Source organism: Pocillopora damicornis, chromosome 13 (assembly GCF_964200805.1).
Source record: "Pocillopora damicornis chromosome 13, jaPocDami1.2, whole genome shotgun sequence".
NCBI classification, from domain to species: Eukaryota; Metazoa; Cnidaria; class Anthozoa; order Scleractinia; family Pocilloporidae; genus Pocillopora; species Pocillopora damicornis.
Genome location: NC_142682.1, coordinates 13,155,453 through 13,181,923, shown reverse-complemented (window position 1 = coordinate 13,181,923; position 26,471 = coordinate 13,155,453). Strand labels below are relative to the sequence as shown.

The 26,471-nt window shown below is 37.7% G+C and overlaps 4 protein-coding genes across 4 annotated transcripts; 2 read left to right on the top strand and 2 right to left on the bottom strand.

Moving 5' to 3' along the window:
- Positions 1 to 2,619: 2,619 nt before the first annotated feature.
- Positions 2,620 to 9,827, bottom strand: LOC113683293 (NAD(P)H-hydrate epimerase). The gene is made up of 3 exons (XM_027200517.2): positions 7,406 to 9,827; positions 5,208 to 5,466; positions 2,620 to 3,263 (listed from the first exon to the last, which is right to left on the bottom strand). Exons 1-3 carry the CDS (start codon positions 7,952 to 7,954, stop codon positions 3,064 to 3,066), a joined length of 1,008 nt encoding a protein of 335 aa, XP_027056318.2. The 5' UTR covers positions 7,955 to 9,827; the 3' UTR covers positions 2,620 to 3,063.
- Positions 9,828 to 11,592: 1,765 nt separating this feature from the next.
- LOC113683292 (uncharacterized) lies at positions 11,593 to 15,104 on the top strand. The gene is made up of 2 exons (XM_027200515.2): positions 11,593 to 12,305; positions 14,036 to 15,104. The coding sequence occupies exon 2, from the start codon at positions 14,056 to 14,058 to the stop codon at positions 14,896 to 14,898; it is 843 nt and encodes a 280-aa protein (XP_027056316.1). The 5' UTR covers positions 11,593 to 12,305; positions 14,036 to 14,055; the 3' UTR covers positions 14,899 to 15,104.
- A 2,570-nt stretch (positions 15,105 to 17,674) lies between these two features.
- On the top strand, positions 17,675 to 20,090 carry LOC113683289 (astacin). Its single transcript, XM_089192213.1, has 4 exons — positions 17,675 to 17,833; positions 18,108 to 18,231; positions 18,789 to 18,880; positions 19,943 to 20,090. The coding sequence occupies exons 2-4, from the start codon at positions 18,125 to 18,127 to the stop codon at positions 20,035 to 20,037; spliced, it is 294 nt and encodes a 97-aa protein (XP_089048339.1). The 5' UTR covers positions 17,675 to 17,833; positions 18,108 to 18,124; the 3' UTR covers positions 20,038 to 20,090.
- Positions 20,091 to 23,290: 3,200 nt separating this feature from the next.
- Positions 23,291 to 26,387, bottom strand: LOC113683299 (octopamine receptor beta-1R). Its single transcript, XM_027200530.2, has one exon. It carries the CDS (start codon positions 25,704 to 25,706, stop codon positions 24,771 to 24,773), a length of 936 nt encoding a protein of 311 aa, XP_027056331.2. The 5' UTR covers positions 25,707 to 26,387; the 3' UTR covers positions 23,291 to 24,770.
- Between the last annotated feature and the right edge of the window lie 84 nt (positions 26,388 to 26,471).

Sequence of the window (26,471 nt, the reverse complement as noted above, 5' to 3'; positions counted from 1 at the left end):
AAAGTGAAAGGTACCTTAAGGAAAGAATCGATACTATAAAGCGTTGGAAGTACTGATAAATGATATTGATCGCATTACCAAATAGAATGTGCAAAAATATTCTAGATCTCATTGCACTTTGAGAGCTGGTCGCAGTTGTCCATATACAACACTTTAGGCACTTCAATGGAACTTCGTCGCATGACAAGCAACGCTGGTCCCCAATGCTAGGTGGATTAATGAATAAAGGGGGTAAGTTTCTAAAGAAACCGTGGTGCGACAATGGTGGGAGAGTATAACAGGGAATTTAATATCAACTGAGGTGATAGCGTAAATCCTCCGTAGAGAGTTTCAAAGCTGACGTTTCGAGCGTTACTCTTCGTCAGACCAACCTAGGTGGATTGATACTGTTGGAGCTGACGTAAATTAGCTGATGTAAATTTAGGATGTAATGTGGCAAATTGAACTGAGGATGGGGATATTTCTTCAATTGGGCTAGATTTAACACAAGGATAGAAACCGACTTCAAATAAAAAAGTCATGTAGACAGTGAAAAACATTTAAATAGTTTTGAAATTGTTTTTTGGCTTTTTTTTGTTTTCGCATAAATTGGTTTCGAAATATGATTGAAACTGAATTGGCCTTAGAACAAAATACTGTAGTGGAAATAAAAAAAGGTAGTTTTAAGTTGACAGATCAACTATGTGCCTTCCCAAAGTCGAAGGACCACAGCAGGAACGCGTCGTAGTCTTTTGGGATTTTGAAGGGATCCCAAAACAATAGCCAATTCGAGGCTGAGATTTCAATGCATGGAGATATGTAGTCAACAATTGCTCTATTACTAATAAACTTTAAAAACTTAGGACAGACGTGCGGACAAGATCATTATTCATAATTAGTTGCGATCAAGAAGCCAAAGCAAACCTCAATCCTGTTGCGGAAATTAATCAAGATTTTGAGGAACAGTGGATTGGGAATGATAGGATAGTGAGACATCATTATGGCCTCCGCCTAGCAGGGGTGAAGATAAATGAGTTAGGCCAAGAGCCCATTAATGGTGATGGGTAATGGGCTCCTGGCTAAGCGTAAAGTCAAGGAAGCGCAACATATAAGATTAGCCTTAAAAATTAAGGGAAACATTTCTGAAGATTACCATCAAAAATTTTCGTCTCTGAAAGAAACGGCCATACGACCGTTGGTATCAACAGATTGTAATCTCTTGTTGGTATTGAAGGCACAAACATTGTTCTTGACACTAGTCTTTCAGGTAAAATTGAAACTCAACGATACTATATGTTTCCAGTTTCGACACTTACGACTATTTTGAAATCTCTCCACAATGATTAATCAAGATTCGAATGTACCTCTCTAATTTTCAATTACTTCCAATCCGCAACAGTGATGGCCACTCTTCGTTAGGCTCTACAGTTCCTTGTAGGTTCCACGATTCCTTAATTTATTTCAGATACTAATCGAGCCGGCCTGGGAAATAGCGTGTAACGCCTGTCATATTTTATTTGTTGTCCCAACCAACGATTCAAAACATTGAGACGCTGTGGTTCTGCATTTGAACGAAATCTTACTCTCACTGAACAGATCTCAATTCAGCCTCGAAGCAAGGTGTGGATAAAGAAGATACCGATGAACAAACACTGTAAGAATCCAAACTGAACCTGCAGACATCCAGAATGCCACACGGAGCAGCTCGGTACAATCCAACAATTTTCCAAATCTGGAGAAGGCTGAAAAGAATGGGAATAATTTCGCCAAAAGGTTTTATCCTATCGATCATTTTCTGGAGTCTTTTCCTGACCTTTTCGTATTACGCTTACCTGGAAGTTAACAATAACCTCGCCAAATTACGGGTGCATAAAGTGACATTAGCCAAGTCGCTCATGGTACAAATTAACGAGACATTGTTTAACGGCCGTCAAGAAGAGGCTCTTCGATTGTTCAAGAAATACGCGAAATGGAACTCTAGTTTGGAGGATTTAGTGAAATTTGTGAAAAGAAATGCTTAGAACATCGTTTTTAAGCTCTGGTTATTCATCGTTTGGAAGGTAACAAAAAAGTGATCAGTGAACGTGCAATTGATCGGAAATATAGTGATGTTTGTCGAGGAAGGATCTAAGAAGTAGATTATTTGACACTGCCTTATACTTCTTACACCGAATGTCTTAATTACCGAAATAATGTTGACTATCTATGTGTGACTTATTAAAGTATTCATTTCTTTATATGTGTAATTAATTAATTTGAGGAAAACTGCTGCGCATTGGTGACCACTTAATGACTGTAGGCTAAAGAATGTAGACTATTTTTTGGTAGCAATTGAATTAAATTTTTCACATTAATGATCTCAAAAAGTTAAAATTGCGAATTAAGTAACATAGTGCACTCAGTGTACCTAAATTGTTAATCTGAAGAAATGACATACATGTATAGGGAGTGCAAGTCAGCAGGTAATTAAGCAACTAATAATAGGGAAGGTATGGTGGATCTTTAAGCTATCAACCACTTTTAAAAGGTAGTGTCTAACCCTAACCCTAAGGCATACTTCTGAAGTGCAAGTGTGTGACATGTGAAAAGGAAATTAATTGGCTGGTACAAACTACTGATGGCAACAAAGAAACAACTCAGTGGATGTTTGCAGTTTATTACTGCTGTTCAAACAAGATGGGTTACATCTGCCTTACAGAAAGTGAAATTAAGATGAAAGGATTTTATTTTGCAGCTGCAAATCACAAATATCTTTCATTCCTGAAGAAGAGAAAACTACAAGTTTATATGAGTGATATTCACATTCTTTAGATACTGGCACTGTGTGTATTAAATATTCAGTTTTTCAGGTACGTTTGTGGCTCTGCACAGTTCCTACTGCTCCTTTTGAAGGCAATAAGTCCCCTTACCAGAGGAAATCCATAATGGAAAAACCCTAGAGGAAACTGAAAGAAAGCACTGTGACAACCAAATCCACTTTCCTCGATGGTCACAATCTTCCCACTGCTTCTGTTTTTTATCTGAATTATACAAATGACACTTCTCAACAATGTCACTGAGCCATTTAATGTGTTGACATTTTGTCTACAGCAGCATGCATGGTTCTGTTCCAGGATAATCTGGGAGAGACAAATTGTACTTTTGTGCTAGTGAATCAGGAACAAATCTCCCTCCAAGAAAGTGAAATCTTCCTTCAAAGTGCTTTGCACAAAGCTTAGGTGCTGTCAGAGATATGAGGAAGTCTGGTTTTATCCCATCTGGATTTCCATTTTCTACATGCCATCCTTGATGAGAAATAAATGGGATACAAAAAGATAAATATGAACCTAAACAATATAATAGACAAAACTGTGCAAGAATACTTAAATTAATGCTCCCTTTACTTTGTTTTTGGTAACTCTCATTTGACATTCTGGTGGTATTTTTTAGCATATGTTTGGAAGTATTTCCCTTACAACAAAGATCCCAAAGACCTCAGTAAATACAAGGACTCTCTTTGACAGATATCCTTTTCAGGTGTTTTGACAAAGATAACTTATCATATGGAACCAACATTCAAACAATCAAGGACTACACAGAAATAATAGAGGAATGATGAGGTAATTAAAACATATCTATACTACTCTTGGATAAATAAGAGTCATTTTAAATCTTATATTTATTTTCCCACTAGTACAAGAATTATCTTAACACTTTCAGAAAATTGTATTTTTTCTACACATCAAACAAAAAGAAAAAAAATTTTAAAAATAAACAATGAATAATAACAAACATAATAATAAATAATAATAAACTATCAATAGTCTTGCAGTCTCAGATGTGCATTATAGTTTTGGCATTATTGACTAGAAAATCTCTGAACTGGAGAAGATTGACTCAAAACACGCAAACTACTGAACATGCACAAGATGTTACATCCTAAAGCAGATGTGGAAAGGCTGTTAACAATCCTAGAAAAGATGGAAGGGGCCTGATTGATGTAGAAACAGCATTCAAAACAGTAACAATAGGGCTCAATCCAAGGGCAATACCCAAAGCAGATGCTTGAAGATGAAAGATCTAAAGCCAAAAATTCAATAACCAAGAAGGCTACTAAGTTCAAAAGGGAATTATAACAATGCCAGAGTTTGAGAACAGAGAGATGATTAAATCAGCCTCACAAAATGCTAAGGCCCTGAAACACATATTCAAGTTTCAGATGAAATCCATGGAAGAAGAAAAGTGCAAAGAAGGACTGAGATAAGCTGCACTCCCAGTTTCTAGTGATGATTTTTGGAAAAAAGGTGTGGCTTATCTGTGGGTCTTTATGGTACTTGTCGCAGCTCAAGAACAGGCCATAAACACCAGAAACTACCAGGAGGTAATATGTGGCCAGCAAGTGGAGAGCATATTTATACAGATTGTGTTCGCAATATAAGAAGACAGAGGACCATATTATATCTGGATGTTAGGTATTAGTTAAAACAGAGTACATCTTCAGGCACAATAATACTGCATTGAAGCATCTGTAAAGATCATGATATTGAGATTACAGACAAATGGTACCAACATGAGCCAGAGACTGTGATGCACAATAAAGACAAAAACATCAGGGATGTGCCAGTCAATACTGACAGAACTATAACAGCAAACAGACCAGACATCCTAATCAAAGATTCAGTGAATTCCACCTGCAAACTGACTGATATGACTGTTCCATCAGATAGAAACATTGCTCTGAAGGAAATGGCAAAGAAAGCAAGTACAAAGACCTAGAACTAGAAATACAGAGAATGTGGCATATGAAAACCTAGTGATTCCTGTGGTTGTAGGTGTGCTTGATACAGTAAAGAAGGGGATGGTGGAAAACATAAAGAAAGTATCAGAAGCAGTTACTGTGACAGAGATTCAAAAGATCTGCATTCCAGGAATTGTGCAAATCCTCAGGAAGGTGCTTAATGTATGAACAGAATGACTGACTTGAGTAACTGATACCCTAGGTGCATGGTTTGCGCCCAGCTGATGCACAAAAAGAAAACCAGCAAAGACTGTGCTTGAAGAGATAATAATAATAATAATAAAATAAATAAATACACCATAAATACAAAGCTTCATCAAAAAACACAAATTGTACATGTTGTATATGGTACATTTTAAAGTCCCTAGATACTGTGGTCTGTTTTCATATAAAGTAAGTTCTGGAAAAAATGGATTCACATCAGAAAGAAAAGATATTTGTTTAATCTCACCTGAAGGAATATCAACTGAGCAAACAGGAATTGTAACTTCTTTTAAGGCCGATAATACATCTGCAAATGGTGGTCTTGCATTTCCCTTAAAACTAAAACCAAATATGGCATCCACAATAAACTTATAGTCAGAATCAATCTGCGAAGGTTTTGGTATATCATCCATGAATGGGATGTCCATCCTTGCACACTGTGTAACTAGATTCTTAAAAAGCTGTTTTTCTGACTTCTTCGGGTAATATATCTTTGGATTGTATCCCTATAGAAATTTAAGAAAGTAGAAAACAATGTCAAAAAGTATTGATTAACACGTAACTTCTTCCTATAATATCCATACATTATTCAGCAAACAGGTAGTGAAAATACTCAACTTATCAGGTAGGAGTTGTAGTATCTTATTTACAAGGAAACATGTAGCAGCTAGAGGGGAGAATCAACAATCAGCCATATCTAGCTATAAGAAAGCAAAAATCAAGTTTGCATTTGGTCTCAGAAGGATCAGTTATTAATCCTCAGTAAAGCAACCCTATTCTCCAAAAGACTGTTTTCAGGGATGAGTTGGTGGCATTTTAACCTTACAATTATTTTTCCCTAAAAGCTTTGGTTTTTAAGCATTCCCTAAGGACATAAACAGGATTTTCAGGATTTCTAGCTAGGAGCATTATCTTAAATTGATACCATCCCATAAGTAATTTACTTAGAAATGTGTAGCAGCCATAAGGGAGAATTAACAATTACATCTTGGGAGTTAACCCTTTACACCCTAACATCATTATGCATATTCTCCATACATTTCCAAAGGTACTGACAAGGAGAACTTCTTTAGCAATCAAAAGCCTTTTTAGATGGTGATCATTTTCTTTATCTCTGTGACTTAATGCATGATTCAGGGGGTGATATTGTAAGGAGAAGTTAGATGCTAGTCACTCTTCAGGGGTTAAAGGGTTTATAAAACAGAACCAGTTTAGGGGTTCAGGCTCATCTTATTTTTATAAGTCACCTTATGACAACCTTACATCATAACCAGTTCCCAGAGATTAAATTCTGGTTACCAAAACAAAAAGAAGAAGTACTCTATCTAATATAACATGATGTAAATTAAATAAACTCCTTGCCACGCTGCCTGTGTTTGGAGTAAGCAGTGTGGCTGGTATCATTTTTTAGGAGATTTATGCTTAATACTTGGGATATTGGGGAGTTAAAAAGAGAAATGGTAATTTCTACAGAAGAAAACATTCTATGGCTGATAAGCCTGTCTGTTCTCACAACTTATTCACAAAATAATATTTTGACATTCCCATGATGAGCAACCAAAGAGGAATTTACATCATGAATACATTTTTAAACAGAAAGGTGGTGAAGAGAAAAAACACAAAATGTCTATTGCTTGATTTAACTTTAAATTCTAAGGAAGAACATTGCCAGAAATGCAAAACAGACAATGTCAGAATCAGGGTGATTTAATATTATCAACTGAGTTTATAAATTAAATTGGGCATTGTTAAGAGTTACATTGCTGACATTTTAAGCATTAGCCCTTCATCATTAGCTATGACAAAGTGCTGATGCTCAAAATTTCAGCTTTGTAACTCTTTAAGGTGGCAAATTTATGTTATCAACTCAGTTGATAATACTAAATCACCCTGTTGTGCTCTCCCACCAATGCAGCCCCACAGTTTCTTTAGAAATTTACCCCCTTTAACGCAGAGAATTAACTTTTTGATATTGAAGGTGAAAGGGTTAGGAGACTGAAGTAACTTTTTGATTATTGAAGAGCCGGGGCAAAAGGTAAAGGAAATTTAGTGGCAATTTTTTTCTTCTTTTGCCAACTTTAAGTTGATAATTGAATCAATACTTAACTAAAGCACCAAAATAATTTAAGAAATTTAAAAAACATTGTAATTCTATGGCTATCAGATAAACTTTCTCAACAACACCATTAGACAACTAAACAAAAAAAAAACGAAGGCTGCATGATAGGTCCTCACATATTGTTCATTTAGAGATGAAAATGGACACGAAACCTGAATGAGCTGAAATTTGGCCGAATTACTCAAGGGTAGGTATGTAATCACGGTATATAGAATCAAATAACTTAATTACCATGCGAGCTGAATTGAGATGGAAAAACGGAAAAGTCATACTAGAGCCAATAGACCCATGGGCAAAAAACTTATCTTATTTCAGACTTAACTTACAAACAATTTGAGATGCCTGGCTGCTACCAATCCGTCTCCTCCATTATTTCCAGGACCACTACATACAAGAACGTTTGGATGGTCTTGTCCTCTGGGGTAAGCCTTGGTCAGTGCTACAGCCACACTCAGTCCTGCGAGCTCCATCAGCTGATCTACACTAAACGAATACTCATTAAATAACTCTAAATCTATATTTTGAGCCTCTTCTTGGCTCAAGTACTTCATAGTCGTTCCAACTGTACAAAATCTCCTAAACAAGCCAGCAGGAACACTAAAGAGAGAATGGATTCGAAAAAACATCAGCAAAGATACTCCACTTATGAGTCCTAAGAGCACGAAGGTCAGCATTAGATTCCATCCACCAAAACCACCTCGGTCGAGAGGGACTGAGATGGAATATTTAATGACTTGCAAAACATAACCGAAGATTCTCGGAAATCCGCAAGTGATGTAGCCGAACATCCGAAGCTGTAAATCCCATGATTCTTGAGGAACAAACAGAAACAGCATAGCGAGAATTTTAAGTCGCGAACCATTGATGGTAGACATGCAGATAATTTAGGATACGTAAATTCTGTTGATGAGGCGCTTAAACTTATTGCGGAATTTGAAACAGGATTGACGACGAAGTTTTCTTTCTTTAAAGCTGTCAAAGGTTTCGGGAACATATATTTATATATATTTGATATAGCTCTTTAGCATTACAAAGCTTTGCTATCGCTATTGTGCATTCTCACTAGTTTGTCTAGTTCAAGTCCTCTGGCATGGCTTGGATGATACCACAATCGTGGAATCATTCGGGTTAATTTAATGCTTACACCTCCTTCCTCGGACAGAAGTCACAAAATACTGGGGGAAGATGCATGAGATATTTAAGGAGTAAAAATTCGTTTTTTACTGGTGTGCCTTTCCTAATTTTGGGAAGGAAAGTGTTCAATTGCCAGCACGGCATAGATTGAACAGCTGGAGAGAAAAGGAAACGAAAAGATACAGAAGAAGTACTGTATATAATAATTTCTTTTTATCCTCAACCTTTGTGTTTCTGTCAACTATGGCTTGCTAATTTGAAAGGTCAAATACATGAATGGGTCATATGACATTGATCTCAGAATACTTTTATGACAAACGTGATAACAGTTCAATCTTGGCTAAATTGAAGATGGTTTAGAAGTTAAAAATTGTAAGAACTTTTCACTAACATATGCTGCTGACAAAGGAGAAAATATATGGAATTCTGCATTTTTTGCATTCTATCAAGCAATCATATGTTTGCTCCTTATCATGCTATGACACTTCCGTTTTGTCACATTCCAAAAAATAACTTGAGAAATACACTGTCACTCATCTTACACTGTTATATTTACCTATTACAGAAGGCTGGAAACAAAGATTTTGTTTTCAAGAAAATAAGATTTCTTGTCCAACACAAGGAAGTTTGACTGCAAAGCACAGATAAAAATGCGAGAAATTTTATTTTTTTCAGAGAACAAGGTAGTTCTACTCATGTATAAACAGAACAAATGCGATTTAATAAATCAGATATGCGGCATGACTCCTTTTCTTCCATCCCCACTCAAAACAAGCAAACACACCTATAGAGGTTCCAGTCTGGTCTGCAAATGAAAAGGAGGAAGGTGATCACTGCAAAATTAAGCATTAGGGTTCTTATTTATAACATATTGATTATTGTATACTGATATCTAGAAATTAAGGTTGCAAGTAGCAGCCAGCTGAGTTATAGTTTGAGTTTTATCAAGTCCATTACTTTGTTAAATTTAGAGTAACCTTGACTTGAGAGAGGAAAATTGAGGAGCTGTAATATACTAATCATCAATTAGGGACCACAAAGAAAAATTTATTTATAGAGACTTTTGAAGGAGAGGGGTAAGACTTGTGACAAGCTGGCAGACATATAGATAAACTTTACTGCTAAATGGGTTACAATACAAAGTGCTCAGTATTTGGATCAGCTATGGCTCAACTTAAACTTTGCTTTAGCTTCAAGTTTAATCCTTTGTGGTTTCCTTTCTCTGTGTTTATTTTTCAAGTTATGTACACAGAAGAACACAAAAATGACAAGGAATGCTTTTGAATATCAAGAGGCTGGAATAAGCAAGAAACCAAAACTGAATTTTAAACAGTACAAAGTTAATTTGATCTTCCAATGTTATTTAATTTTAACCATAGAATTTGCTATTTAAATTTATCCCCTCCATTTTTCTGGGTATTGTGAGCAAAAACAAACAATTATCACAAAATGCATGGTATACAATGGTTTGATTCACCAATGTGGCAAAGGCCTTTCACTGTCTATCCATAAAAAGGGAAATAGTTTGTAAACTGTAAGACATTCTGCATGTTGAGTGTATACTTATTCATCCATGTGAAATTAAAAGTTACTTGAAATAAATGTGAAAGATTTATAGGATTTTCAGACCCCTGATAACAATTACTAATGTGCTGATTTGTTGTACTTAAAGGTTATGATTTTGGCGGAAATAGTGGAAGAAATTTCTGGACCTGGAATTTTGTTGCAAATGTTTGTTTAAATCAGTTTAAGTCAGTTAAAAACTCTCCTGTTTCAAGATTACATGATTACCACACCAGAACCTTTTGTATTCTATATTATGCACCATGTTATGATTATGGTTTCAATAATAAAAGGTGCTGACTCAAGAACTTTCCAAAATATCTCTACATACAAAGAAATAGATTGTGGTTATGTACTCCAAATAGCAGGTCACATCAGTCTTCTGTAAGGAAGTAGCAGAAATTTCTGTGGTGGTTTTGGTGGATAGAGAGAAACATCCACCAAAACCACTTTATTCTATGTGTTAAGAGTTATGATAATCATTATGAACGTTTGGTCGGTCAGCAATTGTGCACCATAAAAAATAATTAGCCAGAGCACTAACTGCTAATTAGTGGTATAAATCTTTTGTCTCCCTGAACATCTAACAATGGCTATAGATAAAATTAAAAAAATATATTGTTGATGGTTTTGGTCAAAGTTTTGGTGGATGTTCCCTAATGACATCCACCAAAACTACGTAATATCTAAGCACCTTTTAAATACGTGAAATATCTGCATAAAATTGCGTAAAATGTTTTATAATACTACAATCGAACAATAAATTAATACTTACCATTTCTTTAGTAAAAAGTTTTGACGCAATTTCCCAAACAAATAATACACTTGGGTCATCGGGATAAGTCGGCATGTTGTCGTAGCTTCGTAATTTTTTTCCATCATTCCATCTCAGTCCCTCTCGACCAAGGTGGTTTTGGTGGATGGAATCTAATGCTGACCGAGCACGAACGCCGTCCATTCCATGCCCGCGATCCATCCAATTAAGCAGCGGTGTTTGATTTAACCATCTCCAAACATATTTGTTATGCGTCACGCCGCAAGTAATGATTTTCATAATGCCGACTCATTTGCCATTTTTATCTTGTTTTAATCCTCAGTTCTAGAAAACTGTTTCCCTGATGGATCCTCACGAACTACATCTATCTCAAAAAACCTCGATGCCGAAGTGACCTTTATGGCGCTCATGCGGCGGCTGTGGCATCACGGTTTGCGAGGAAGCTCTTATTGGCGTTACTGCCCATGAATCTCGCGCGAGTTGGTAAGGAGTAGGAGGTAGGAGGGGGATGGGAGGGAGAAGGCAGGGAGGAGGTGGCAGTACACTGCGTGGGTCTGGTCGCTATTCCTATATAATGTGATAGGCCCTGACCTTAACTATATGACTATATGATAAAGTATACGGACGCACGAGCCTGTAAACTTGCCCATTCCATTCCATTTAGGCCTCCAATGCTATCCTTTTTAGATATAGATTGGTGAAATTCAGTAAGATAGTATCCTGAGTCCACTGAAATTAAAATAGTATCCATTGTGAAAGACTAGTGAAAGATGCTGAGTAAGTAAAAGGTGTGGGTGGAGTTCAGTTGATGACGAAGTCAAACAAAAGGGTTACTTCAGCGGACAAAATAACTTTTGTAAAGAAGTTCAAGTGTACATCAAAGCAAAAAAAACATAAGGCAACGTGGCAAACATGACAAAACTTATGGTGACAGCGTGACGGAAGGGAGGAGCTGGCAGTACACCGTGTGGGTCTAGCCGCTAATCCCGGCTGCATAAAAAGTGACCTCAGCTATATGACTATGTAATAAAGTAAGTAGACGCATAAGCTTGTAAACCTCCAAACCGAGTCTTGCCCATTCCACTCTATTTAAACCTCCAGCGCTATCTCTTCAGATGCAGATTGGTGAAATTCAGTGCGAAAGTATTCCATGCAAAGCCACTGAAGTGAAAATAATACCTTATGAAAAGACTAGTGAGAGATATTGATTAAGTGAGAGTTGTGGGTGGAGTTCAGTAGATGACGAAGTCAAACAAAAGGGTTACTCCAACGGACAAAATAACTTTTGTAGGGAAGTCAAGTGTGCATCAAAACATAAGTCAACGTGGCAAAACATGACAAAGCCTAAGGTGACAGCGTGACATGACACGACATGACATGACAAAAAAGTGACGCCTCCGCAGTTATTCAAGACAAAGCACAAGAACGCTAAACGCCTAGCTACATTCGTACCCCAACACTTTCAGCAGTCAGTTTTTGAAGAGGTGTTCTCTTTGCAGAAGTCACGTGTGCATCAAAACAAAACAAAACATAAATCAACGTGGCAAAACATGACAAAGCCTAAGGTGACAGCGTGACATGACATGACATGACAAAAGTGACGCCTCCGCAATTATTCAAGATAAAGCACACCAACGCTCCACGCCTTGCCACATTCGTACTCAAACACTTTCAGCATTCAGTTCTCGAAGGGAGGCTCGGAGGCGTTCTCTTTGCAGCATATTGAACAGTCATACCTACAGTTTGCAATCAAGGTAATATTAGCACTTTGACATTATCTTAAAATTTCGTATTTGGAAGTTTCATATCTTTATTATTTCTCAAGCAGTGAACTCGGTCAAACTGATCGAATTTAAACTGCGCTTGGGTTCAAATGTTAAACTTAAAATAGTTTCCCCTGTGTGGAGTTTATTTTCACCATATGAAGCTGAATTTGCACGGAAAAAAAAGTCTTCTTGACATTAATGATCTGCTTCTGCAAAAATTGATGCGTAGGTAGATTTGCTTTCTTGCTTTGTTTTATCAAAGGTAAACTAATCATTACTATTTAGCTAATAATTCGCTTTAGGCTCCATTGCTCCTTCTGGCATTTTCCAAATGACCTACAATTTCTCACGCGACTATTCTTCGTGCAAAAATCTCAATGCAAATATAATCTTTGTGCAAATATATTGCATATTTTTTCTGGATTTTTAAAAATCTGGGGCTTGCTTGCAATGAGTGCATTGCAACGCATAACAAACAGTTATTTAGTCATACATTTTTGTTATTGCAAATAAGTGTCTATAAGAGCTCTATTTTATTACTATTCTTGTACTCTTTAAGCACTAGGCGTTTGTCGGAGTCAATTATTCCATCGAATGCTAAAAGGCCCGAAATGTCGGCCATTAAAAACCAATACGGCCTTTTCCCTTCCTTGGTCGAAATGTTTCACTCGCCCACCGACTCAGCACAACAGTTTATTTGCATATTGGTAGCTTCTGAATAAATTGTTGTCAGCCTGACATGAAAGACGTCTATTGTAATGAAAATATCCTGATCGCGGCAATTATGCAATGGTCTATGGATGATATTAATTAAAAATACGTCTATAAAACGTAAACTGCTTCTAGTTAAGGTAATTAGGGACTCTCTGGTCATGTCACTGCGTCAATCTACGGAGCAATCGTTGCTGGCGATTAATCAGTGAAAGGTTTTGATTATAAGTTTTTATAGGGGGAACACAAATCAAAGTTTAGGTAAAGATATCTGTACCTCTTACAAAAAATTTAGCGAAATTATCAGATACCTACAGTCTAAAGAACAGAATAGCTTATTCAGTCATCAGTACATTGTAGTTGTTAAGGGCATAATCTTATTTTCTCTAGACTGATGTTAACTTGCGTTAACATGCTTTAGTTGGCCTACCGGTTGGTTGTACGACTCGACTGTTGTAATTTGACCTTTGATACATATGATGGCGTTACGCGTCTATTGAAATCACTCCTGCACAATTGTCGATAACCAAACCTTTCTGAACAACACAAAGTCGACAAGCGTGGCTTTCCGAACAGCACAAGGTCGACAAGCGTAGCTTTCCAAACAGCACGCAATCAAAAAGCGAACCTCTCCGACAACACGCGGTCGACAAGCGTGGATTTCAGAGCATCACGCGGTCGACAAGCGTGGCTTTCCGAACAGCACATGGTCGAAAAGCCCGACTTTCTGCCCTAAGAAAAGCTTGTCTCAATCAAAAGCAATTGCAAATACAGTGAGCGGCTTTTGTTTTACCGATAGCAACTAGGCGGATGGAATCTCTCTTACGGCATCCCCTCTTAACAATATATGATATTGACAATAATATGATAACAATAATGAGTTGAAATGATAAAAATTTTTCATTCTTTTAGGGACTTTTGTTCCTCCAAAATCCCGTCTTCCCCACTGTAAGCCTGAAGATTACTGATTGATTTCGGTGTGCTTTCTCTGAATTCTTTTTGCATAGCTTGCACAAGACGTACTATCATGGCTTATGAAGGATACACCACTTTTAAAGTAGAGATCAAGGAAGGTGTGGCGTGGGTCACATTTGACTTTCCTCCAGTGAATGTCCAAGGAAAGCCGATGTTGGACGATCTCAATCGTTTGGCCGAAACTTTGGAACCGGATCGCTCCATCAAAGTCGTGGTATTTCAGTCTGCCCATCCTGACATTTTTGTTTGCCATGCAGATATCGTCATGTTAACCGAGATTCCGGCTAAAGAACGCTCCATGGACGAACCTTTACTGTACCTGCAGCAGGTGCTACAAAGGATCAGTGCTCTCCCTCAGGCGACTATTGCCAAGGTAGAAGGAATGGCCCGCGGAGGTGGTCACGAATTCATGCTGGCTTGTGACATGCGTTTCGCCGCCAGGGGGAAGGCAGTTTTCATGCAAATGGAGGTCGGTATGGGCATAGTTCCATGCGGCGGGGGAACGCAACGACTTCCACGCCAGGTCGGTATGGGTCGAGCCATGGAGATTATCCTAGGGGCGCATGACTTTGATGCTGACTTGGCAGAACGATACGGAAGCATCAACCGAGCGCTGGACCCAAACGAAATTGGGCCATTTGTGGAAGAGCTGGCCAACCGTATAGCTAAGTTCCCTGCAGGTTCCATTACAGCGTGCAAAAGGAGTGTTCTGGCTGCTGTTGAAACTCCGATTGAAGAGGGCCTAAAGATCGAGGCATACCAGCTAGGGCAAGCCATGTCCACGACCCCTGGAGCTAAAAGATTTGCTTTTGGAAAGGAACAGGGCATCCAGGATGATTTGGAAACCCAGAAGAACTGGGACAAAGGAGTTATGGACATCCAAGCAGTTCAATAACTAAGCATTTTTCTTTAGCTGAGTTTGCATAGAAAGACTGTCTTCACCAATATGTAGGTTCTGATTACATTTGAACTAGGAAATAACAGCTGAAGTTATATGTATTGTAAACATGATTTGGTATGTCTATCGATTATCTTTGTTCGTGTCAGTTTCCTTTTCCTTCGGCAATGGAATATTAAAGTTTGGGCATTGCAGGACGAAAACCTGTTTGCTGGTGGTCTCTTTAACAGGTGCACTTAGATGAGTAAAGAGTCTTCTTTAATTCTTTCACCCCTCACTGACAGTGACTGGCAAATAATTTATCCTTAAAATAGCACTCCCCGCCGAGACAAACACTAAGGTCATAAGAATAAATGAAATGATCACCAACTTGAAGAGCCCTTGATTGTTAAACGTATTTTCCATGTTCGTACCGTGGGAACTGTGGGAAATGTACGGAGAGAAAATTGGAACATGCATACTGTTGTTAAGTTATGAATGATTAAGAGTTGTCGGTTAATGCCGTGAGGCATTTGTTTAGAATGAAACACACTTTCTACTCTTCAACCTCAAATTACTTCCTTTCAACATAGTCTAAAATTGCAAAATAATGAATGGAATCGATGACAATTTCATCCATAGATCAGCGAACACGGCTAGGACTCCTCAGCTTTTTAAATCGTTGGATACGACTTTTGTAACAAATTTCTATAATACACATTAAAATTAAAACCAAAACAAGAAACCCCCAAGGGTCGTTGGCTCGAGGTTCGCATACTTCGAAAACTTTGTTACTTTTCCTTTTTTTTAGTAAATTTGTTTGGGTGTCCTGTTTTTGGTTTTAGGTTTTTGTTTCTGTTTCTGCTTTTCTGTTTTGTTTTTCGTCCGTTTTTTAAACGAATGAAATAAAGGATTTCAAGAAAGAAGACTTCATAAAATAGAGTCTTTTCATTGAGGGGAATATTTTAACAGGCCTCCGCTAGCCTTCATTGATGGGAATATCTCAAGACGCCTCCGCTAGCCTAATCACTCATCAGCAGTCCTGATGATCTCCACTGTAGCATTCACAAATTCGCACCTTGGGCACCATTTGAGGTCCATTTTATCAAGGTTAGCTCGGTATCATGAAACAAGGATAATAAGTCTAGACAAAGAATAACGAACAAGCAAAAAGAAAGTTAGAGCATGCAATTTCGAGTTTGGCCGAGTATCGAGTCCTCATAATAGTCTCAGATTTTCCCGTGTTCCTCGCTCGTTTTGATACAACCATCTAACATCTTTTTTATAACGATGCAGAGTGATCTTTAAACCGAAGCAGGAGTAAAAGTCGTTCGTAAGTAGTGAAAGATATCTGTGTGTTTGGAACAGATATACCAACATGCATATTGCTTATTGCATATTGCATATTGCTTAACTCTCTTCATGGCCTCGACTTGTATTCTAAATAAATATAAAACTTTTAAATATATTCATAATTTGTTGTAAAAGGATCGTCTGATCAAATAGTAAAAGTAGCTAGTATAACATGATCAGCGAAGGAAAGATATCAAACCGAAGATGCGTTTTTCAAAATGAGCTTTTCTCTCAAGAGGCTAGTTTTCTACATGCAACATTTGCTTTTTTCTCGTCAACAATTTTTAGATAATTTTTTAAATCCTATTTCTATGAATAAAAAACTTAATAATTTAATTGCAAATCAAAATAATTTTAATCATCCATTCTTCATGAAAGTCCTTGAAATTGAATGCTTTCTTTCTCAGAGTTCAATAGAGACACATTTCGTTCTGTTTGGTCAGGTTTGAACCTCCGCCGGGGAAAATGTAACTCATTTTCCATGTGCTATTGAATTCTCCTTTACAAAAGAGCTCACCTTAACATCTGCTAAGCGATTTTTAATTGCTTCGTTGGTTTAAAGGAACCTATAGCCGACGTTATTTAAACAGGTTTCGATGACTCAATGAATCTTGAGATATTTAAAGGCTTCAGTTGATTTTCTCTGATAATTCTAACTACATGTGTTGTGCTTTCTGTAGCAATTTCTTATCATGAGACACATTCTGGTTGCTTTAGTTTTGTGTCAAGGCGCTGTGTACGCCCAGAGTCCTGAGGGTATGTATCAGATTGAAAAGTTTCATGAAATTACGAGTATAGATCAAAATTGCTAGATATTTTATAATACGCGCTGAATTTACACCAGTACCCAAAGAACTATTAACTACTAACTCAGATCACCCACCTTATCATGTTTCATTTAGCTCCACAAGTCTTAGATATCCCTCATAGTTAATTTGACATATTACGAACTTTCTTGATTGCCTCATTTCTCTTAAATCGAATTTCCATGATTTCAAAGGTCTACAATGTTCCCACGATTTAATTGTGGGGAAAGTCATGCATTTTTTTTAAGACTAAAGAAAACATTAAAGGAAGTTTGAAATCACGAGGCGCATTATGTAATTTTGTTTTTTATGGACCATTGCACCATAAACCAATAACTCAGCTGAGGCATTCTCCAGAATATGACCGGCTTATTTCGTGTTTCCTATCTTGTCACATGTGATGAGTCCTTGTATATTTTTATCTTCAGCTCCGTCTAATAATTCGCCTTCCATCGCATATATATATATCTTACACAACGAATATTTTGTACTCTTCAAAGATGTTGCAAATTGTTATACCTATGTAGCTATACTTGTGGTTGGTAAGCAAGTTTTTCTTGCTTCCTGACTGATTTTGCTAAGTTAATTCATTAACCAAATCTTCATTACTCTAAATGCATCAGAGAACCAAGATTCCATTAATCCGGACCTGTTTGAAGGAGATATGATTCTAGAACCAGGTCAGCGATTGGCGGCTGAGTTTGGGCTTGATCTTGATGGGCTTAACCGTGGAAGCGTCAGAAACTGACAGTGGCCAAATGGAATTGTTCCTTACAATATTCACTCCAGTCTTGGTAACGATCGTTCTACATAGTTAGAATTATTGGTGGAATGATATACTGTTTTATATATAGCAACTTAATCAGAACTTTGTCAAGAAACCACAACAACCAAAACCCCCAAAATGATTGCCCATGTTACCTCCCTTGAAATTTGAGAGATCTCAATTTATTTACCCTCGATACTAGTTTTTGTTTTTAATCTCATTGCTATTTCGTTTGCTTTTGTTCTTGATACATTATTTTCCTTTTTTTTACCTATAATTTTTTTATTCGCCAATTGTACTAGCCACGCAACCAAAGGCAATGAAAGCAATCCAAGCTGGTATGGATCTCTGGAGCAGCCAAACCTGCATCCAGTTTGTTCAGAGGACGGATGAGGAAGCTTACATAGAGTTCTTCAAAGGGAGAGGGTATGGAATAAACCGTTGAACGAATTTTTACACTCAACAGATCTAAAGGACCAGTTATTAGTTGTAAACGAGGGTGGGGGAGGGAAGGGGGGGGGGAAAGGGGAAGGATGGAGGATTTAATGAAGGATTTACAGGGGGAATGGAGAGAGGATCAGTCGTCGCCAAAAAAGTATAAAAGCGGGTACTATAAAAAATTGACTGCTAATTTTCTGCCAATGAGGTGATGAAGAGAGGGGGGGAGGGGGGGGGGGGGGGGCGGGGGGAGAACATAAGAGTATTCTAGTGCCCTAATTTTATCGTGGCAAAACCAAAATCACCACCCTTCCCCGGACATGAATAATGGCCATTCCCAAAACTCTGATGGAAAGTGCCATAGAAACGAAATCATTTTCTTCTTGTAGAATGACTTTGGTTTTGTAAAGTAGGCAAGATTTGATGATTAAAATCTCGCGAGGTCTTGCAGTCTTGCAATCACTATGATAATGTCATCGTATGACTTGAGATAAAAAAAAAAAGATTATTGTAACAAACTTTTTCAAAAAAATTTCTTTCTCTAGTTGTTGGTCATACGTGGGACGAATCGGAAAGAAACAACTACTCAGTTTAGCGGCAGGATGTTGGGGCAAGGGTACAGTGTCACACGAAATCGGTAAGTTCGAATGAACAATCCCGGAAGTAATCGACATTACTTTGATTTTCCTTTACTAGAGCAGATGCTTTTCGATCGAGTGTCGTAAAACTAAGACTAAGGAGCAATGGTCAATAAAAACAGAATGAAAAATCACGATTAGCCAATTAGAATTCAAAGTAAAAAAGCACACAAGCTGGAAATGCCATAGACAATAAAGGCGTGATTGGTTTTAGTTTTAAAGGATCCTAGTCAAGAACAAGGCATTACGCGCTTGGTCCGCTATTTACTATGCCATATAATTTCGTGAAATTTTCATTGTGGTCTATCATCCTAGTGCATCCAAGAAATTTAAATATATCGAGGTCTTGAATTGTCGCAACAGTCCTCTGAAATCATCAGTTGTTTATTCTGGGTAGTTATTGTAGAGGTTTCTTGCAATTTTCTTGAGAAATTTTTGTTTGTAATAGGACCGTCGATAGCATCTCGCGTTCCTTAACATGGAACGACTAAAGCCACATGGCAGATAGAAAGGATTCTGCTTAGAATCGCATGATATTTCGTTACAAAAGACAATATTTTCATCTGAGAGCTAATTTCTTTAATTTGTTTTAAGAGACCCTTCTCTATCGGAGCAGATAACTCCAGACACATGTTTCTCCAGAACTTCGTCGGGCATCTTCTGTTCCCTTCTTTACGCGTATTTTGAAACTTTTTAGGTTGTTATTAAAGGTGGAGCGCGCTTCTAATTTACGAATCCTTTACTTACTCCTGGTAATTGTTGACGGGCCAGCACGACTCCTGCCAGGCGTTCAGTGTAATATGAACGATTTTTCCCGCAGTTGCCCGTATGTAAATGAAACCAATGGCGTGGTTCACTTGAATAAGAAAGTGGCATGGGTTCTAAGGACCAACCAAGGCACCAGTGAAGCTTGTACAGTATCGCAAAACTTTATCGAAATGAGCCCTCATCCTTTTTTCAGTTTCATAACCGGGCACCCTCCTGCTCCACAAACGCTGAAAAAAACTCTTTCGCTAACTTACTCAAAAAGGATAAAAATGGAATTTCTTTTTCCTTTGCAGCCCATGCCCTCGGGTTTTTCCACGAGCAATCCCGCCCTGACAGAGATGATCACGTGACTATACACTTTGAGAACATTAAAGATGGTAGGTCATGAGGGGACGCAAGCGGCCTCAACTGTTAGTACTTTTTAGAAATGCTAGGATATTATCCTAGCATTCCTAACATTCCGAGCTGTGCGAGAGTGTCAAAACCCGTGCGTATGTCATAGAAATGTCACTAGACCTAAAGTATGCCAGATGAGGGCGAATAAATCGTGTGGATATATTTCTCTTTATTACAATGTAACGCAAAGGAACCGGCCGAGCAATAAAGGCACTATTGATTGCGTGTGAAACAAAAGCATTAGCTGATGACATTTTGATATCAAGTATTAATTCATTTATCTACTCATATTTATTCGCCCTCATCTGGCGTACTTTAGGTCTACTGACATTTCTGACATACGCACAGATTTTGACACTCTCGCGTAGCTCGGAATGTTAGGAATGCTAGGATAATATCCCAGCATTTCTAACAAGTACTTACAGTTGAGGACGTTCCTGTCCCCTAATGCTATTATTATTAGCTTTAGCCCTATTGTGTATGGATACGATTTGTCTGCTAACTGCCTCGACAAAAGACACTGAACATTTTTCAATATTCCGAATTGTATACAGGTTAATAAATAACTTGGATTGTCATACATATTAGCTAGACTTACTATGAAATATCTGCATGGTCGAGAGCATTCAGTCAATGTACAATAGCGGGTGAAGTTGAAATGATAACCTAATATCTGCAACGGATATTTCATATATCATGTCGAGTTCAAAGTCTGCCTAGTTTCCAAGTCCCTTGTCCGTATAGTGTTCTCTAACTTTTGCATGCTCAGTTCAGTTGTTTTTAAAAAACTGTAAAATATAACAATTATTAAATTCGATTTTCACATGATGTCATTAATCATCGCGTAAAAGTCATCTGCCTCAACCTTCGGCTTTGGCAAATAACTCACATACAATAATTCATGATAACATGCTCAACCTCATCCAATAATTGCTTAATTGCTCCAGTTCAACATCGTCGATCGTAACATACCTATCAGCGTTTTTTAATCAAAGGCGAGGGAGTTCATCATCACAGTGCTAGCACTTCTATCGGTCACTCGATCATATCCGAATAACGCGTTTTCAGAGACAGGCCATATTCAAGCTATATGTAGGATTTTCCAAAATTAAGTAAGTCTTGGCAATGAAAATTGACGCAAACGTGTGTCCAGTGCTCCATCACCTCAGTGATGGAGCAGCATGGATCTGCTTTTGCTATCAAAATGATTCAAGTTCATTCTACGTACTACCTTTCAATCTCAAAAATACGCCTATTAAGGCGAAAAAATATCAAAATCTTCCGTTGCGAGTGAGGTGTTGGTTGGCAGACTTTGGCTAGAATGCGATTGAGTTTTCAACATGGCGAGCGTAACGATTGCATTGTACATCGTTGTCATGATGTGTCTCTAAACTAGAGCGAGATCAAGATGAGCATGGACACAGCAAACAAAATTAAATTGCCCGTTTGGTGATAAGACACACGGAGCATAAGGTGTATGCACACGAAAAGATTCAGTTGATTATCTCTTGTGTATACTGGAAACGGAGCTAATCAGTCGAGGGAGAGCGAGATTGTGTCGAGGGAGAGCGATCGGTTTAGTTTGCCAATAAAGTTTAAAGTTAGAACTACGTCGGAGTCAGTATGCAATGTTCCTACAAGAACGCTCACCAGTAAGATTCTGCTTCAGGTTGGTGCCGAGACAAATACCCTAGATGGTGCCAACAGAACAGAAGATACTGCCACTGGCACAGTCACATGAAAGGAAAATGCAATCGAACCTGCTCGTTATGCTAAAAAGGTAAGTTAGATTAAAATATAATATTAAAATGTATATATCAGAAAGAAAACGGCTACGAGTCTAAAAAGTAAATTTACTGCATGCACATTCATGCTTGTATATCAACATAAGCTTAGATATAAGCCAATCAGTCAATGAGATTTCGGGCTTATATCAAAGCTTACTAAAACCACACGTTAATAACATTAAAAAAACATATGAACGATCCTCGACCAACCTGAGCAGCCCATTTTGCATAATAACGTGCGTCATTAAGAAAATGAAAGATGGACAAAAATAAACACAGCTGAAAAATTAAGTTGCGCAGTTCAATTACCATTATTAACATAGCAGAGTGCACTTTTGTCTCACGGCAGTGATAAGCGAATTATAAAAGAGGTATAATGTTACACCAAAATTGCACCACTAAACAACGCTCAATTCCACCCTTTTTTACACCCTTTTGAAATAATGCAGTTTAAGTGTTAAATCGTGGGAGTTTGGTCGCCACCACTGACTAAGGGGTAAAAAGAAATGCTGAAATGCGATTGATTGTTATGTTTTGGTGTTCCCGAAGTTCTTACTCGCCTGCAAAATAAGAAAAGATACGATTTAGAGGAAACGATCGATAATGCGGTTCGTGAGTAGATCGCACTGCTAAAAACCAATCAAATTGAAAGACTACAAGAGCTTTAAAATGGATTTAAAAAGAAACGTCTAACTGTCTCTGAAAAATTTTGCACAGAATGGGTAATTGATACAATAACAATACTCTTAACTTTCAACTTAATGTAGAGAATGTTTCTATGTTAACAATTATGTATTATCTCTAACACCTAGCACTCCGGCCGATCATAAATATTCCATTTCCTTTCCTCTCGCAGGTCAGGTCCACTGTTGGAGAAAATACGTCATTTAACACACCAAAAATCAATAAATACATTGAAATTATAGAATTAAATGACAGTTTTTTACCTTTTCTTCCTATCGCCCAATAGTCGGTCAAACGCTCTCTCAGACCACGAAGGTAAAACAGACGAAGAAAAAGGAAAATAAATAGAAAGAAAGAGAGAAAGAAAAGAATTAATAGATTGAAGCTAAATAAAGCAAAAGGGTCGTAGCCTAATTAGTTGTCGGATGTTGTATCAGCTGAAAAAAAAAAGACAATACACCATAATACTGAGTTTAGTGCATGAGCGCCTGATTACTCCCTTACTTCTGATTTCTCACTTCTGAGAATGAAATAAGACCCTTTCCCGAGTTGATTGGTCTTAATTTGCAAAAAGCGATCGAAAGATTGAATGACGAGTATCCCGTAACCATGCAGTGACAATTCATACAAAAATGCTGTTTTTTTTTACCTAAGTTAATTGCTGTCCGTTCGAGCTGAGTTGATCAAAGGCCCAGTGCTGGTTTGACCTGCGCAATGTTATCAAAGAAGCAGGAAACCATTATTATGACACAACATGAAGAAAAAATTTAAAAATGCAGTGTTTCTTATATTATATTATATCGCCAGTGAATCGATGTTTTGCTTAATAATAACGTTCTATAGAAAATTTGATATGATTTTTACATAAACGACCGATCCTAATGAAATATTGGGATCTCAGGTAAAAAAATAGGCTCATTTCCTTAGGTGGAGTGGTTTTGACGCAGTTTTAATACGCCTTCGGCAAACTATTCGTAAAATTCGAACAAAATCAGCATCCTATATATTAAAATAGAATGAAACAGTAGTAGGAAAAAATCAAATAAAAAAGCGCTCTGTAACAGACAGCTAGTCTTTGATAACTTCATTCGCTTGTCGTCGATATGCTGTAGGCAGTCACGATTTTACAATCAGGAATGTTTTTTTTGTAAACTCGATATAACGCCAGTATATACAATGGATGAACGATAAGGCCGACACCAAGGTCAGTCAGGGCCAATTCAAACAGGACATAGTTCGATGTTGTGCGCAGAGGCGAAACCAGCATAAAACTGAGAATAATCAAGATGTTTCCCACAGCTGCTGTGAACATGAGCCCGATATTGAAGATAACATTCAACAATATTGCGTATTCGTATTCCCCGATGAGTATTATAACTGGAACATTTATGAATCATTCACTTATAGATGCGTTCAGTGTTTAACTCATCTCTGAAAATGCCGCTTCGTATTTGTTTTTCACAAACCCGCGCTTAGCGAGCATCGATTTTGACCTTTCTTTGATTTACATACGTCCATAACTTCATTTTTGTTCAGATTAGCATGGTGGTGCGAAATTTCTCTGAACAAAGAAAACTATATCAAAAGGTAAATAAGTTAGTCCAGTTCATTTACTACACTTGACTAATTAAATTTCCTTCTTACATTGCAATAAATAAAACTAACCAAAAATTACTTGAAGAATGTCTTGGGGAGGATTCTATAGCAGTATTAAAATACCACTTTTCCTCGTTTAATGTTTACTGCGCATGCTGTTGTATATTTATGGTCTTTGCCTTAGCTCCCTCGACCAGGTCGTCCAGCTCCCGACCACCGAGGAAGACAAAGCGCTAAGTTTTTAGTTTTTCTCTCTTTTCTTAAAGCTCAAGTGAGAAGTGTTCGGGGCATGGGGGTAGGGAGATGACCAAATCCCAAATAATTATTTTGTACGTAAATTACTGTTCGAGTATTGGAAAAGCTTTGAGTTTGAAATGATTTCCAATTGTCCGTTGGCAATAATACTGTTAATTGGCAAACCATTTGTCATCGATCCCAAGATCTTTGTGCAGCCTTGCTTTCAATATCGCAGGATATTTATCTGAATCATATGGCTAAATATCATCCGCAAAGGCAATTACAGAAACTTCTCTCAGGGAATAGAAAAAATCTTCATAAGAAAATATTAAATAAATTCATGCATGGTCATGGAATAGCAGTAGGAAAAAACCAAAAACACGAGCACACTGTACCAGACAGCTAGTCTTTGATAGCTTCATTAGCTTGCAGCATCCAGACAAAAGATGCGACGATATGTTCTCTTGACGGCGATTCGAAAATCCCTAAGCCGTAAACAGTACATTACTGGATTCAAAGAGGAGTTGGAGAACATTAATGTTACAGTGAACTCGTATATCAAAACCACACTAACGTTTGGAGCGCCGCTAAAAACCTTGTTTACAGCTGTGGTCACGAAAAAGGGAAAGTAGCATACCAAGAAGGCAAAAAATACGTAGAACGTGTTTATTGCGGATCTCCTTTGTTTTTTTAATCGATTTGTTTCGCTCTGTTCGCTCTGTGCTTCCATTTGATCGCGGATTTGGGCTTTATGGCGCCTCACAACCAGGTAAATTTTGATATACACTGCAAATGTAGCCACAAGTGAAATTGCTATAACAACTGCTGCAAGAGTTGAATACACATGGAACCCTTCCATCCAAACCAAGCTAAGTAAGGCGTTAGTCGCCCAGATAGACAACTGCACTAGATTGACTCGTTTTTCGGTGACAAGTAGTGGATATCTCAAATGCAGCCGAATCGCCAGAAATCGATCTAAACCAATAAATGTGATGTATAACAGCGAGACACCCGCAAAAAATGTCGTCGATACGCTGTAGGCAGTCACGATATTACAATCAGGAATGGCATTTTTGTAGACTCGATATAACACCAGTATATACAATGGGTGAACGATAAGGCCGACACCAAGGTCAGTCAGGGCCAATCCAAACAGGACATAGTTCGATGTTGTACGCAGAGACGAAACCAGCATAAAACTGAGAATAATCAAAATGTTTCCCACAGCTGCTGTGAACGTGAGCCCGATATTGAAGATAACATTCAACAATATTGCGTATTCGTATTTCCCAATAAGTATTGTGACTGGAACATCTATGGAGCATTCACTTTTAGATGCATTCAGTGGTAAATTCATCACTAACAGTGTTGTTTCCTTTCAATCCCACGCCAATCTTGACCTTTCCTTGGTGTCACTGTTGATATAAGAAGGCTTGATGCGTTCTCCGATGGTTATCAGCGGCTAATTACGCAAAACACGAAGGTGTCCGATCGAGAGTCATTTATTTAAATAGCTTAGTCATTTTAATAGCTTGTTGCCCTATGCTGGGGTCAGTATTAACATATAGAATACAGTGTTACGAGATATTATTATGGCAGCCGCTATTGCTCGGGTCGGCGAAAAAAGTGAATTCTTATAAACTAAAATGAAATAATTTTCTCGCACACGTTTTCTAGGGGGATATAACAAAAAAATTAGTCAGAGTCTAACGGCTTAGAAAATCAAGCAGCATCTGCGTCTGTCAAAATGGGATGAAAGATGAAAGGCAGGTGTTCTAGCATTAATTAGTTTTACTCTCCATCCTTCATAATTAGCCGCTTACAAAATGTTCATCCTCTTTCTCATCTTGATTTGGTAATGTACTGTTTTGCTCTACGCAATTGTCGCGAATCAGAAGGTGAAGGTACTTAATTATTAACGTCGTAAAAGTATTTTTAACTGGATGTAAGCGCTTGTTTATCCAAACAACCACTGAAATATCATCAGTCATTGAAAGGGTACCATCTTGGTTTAAAATAAATTGCGGAAAAACCAACTAAATAAAGTGATCTCGGGGGAAAATGCAACAGGCGATGAGCATGCTCCATCAAATATTTTTCTTGGCTTAGTTATCATGATCAC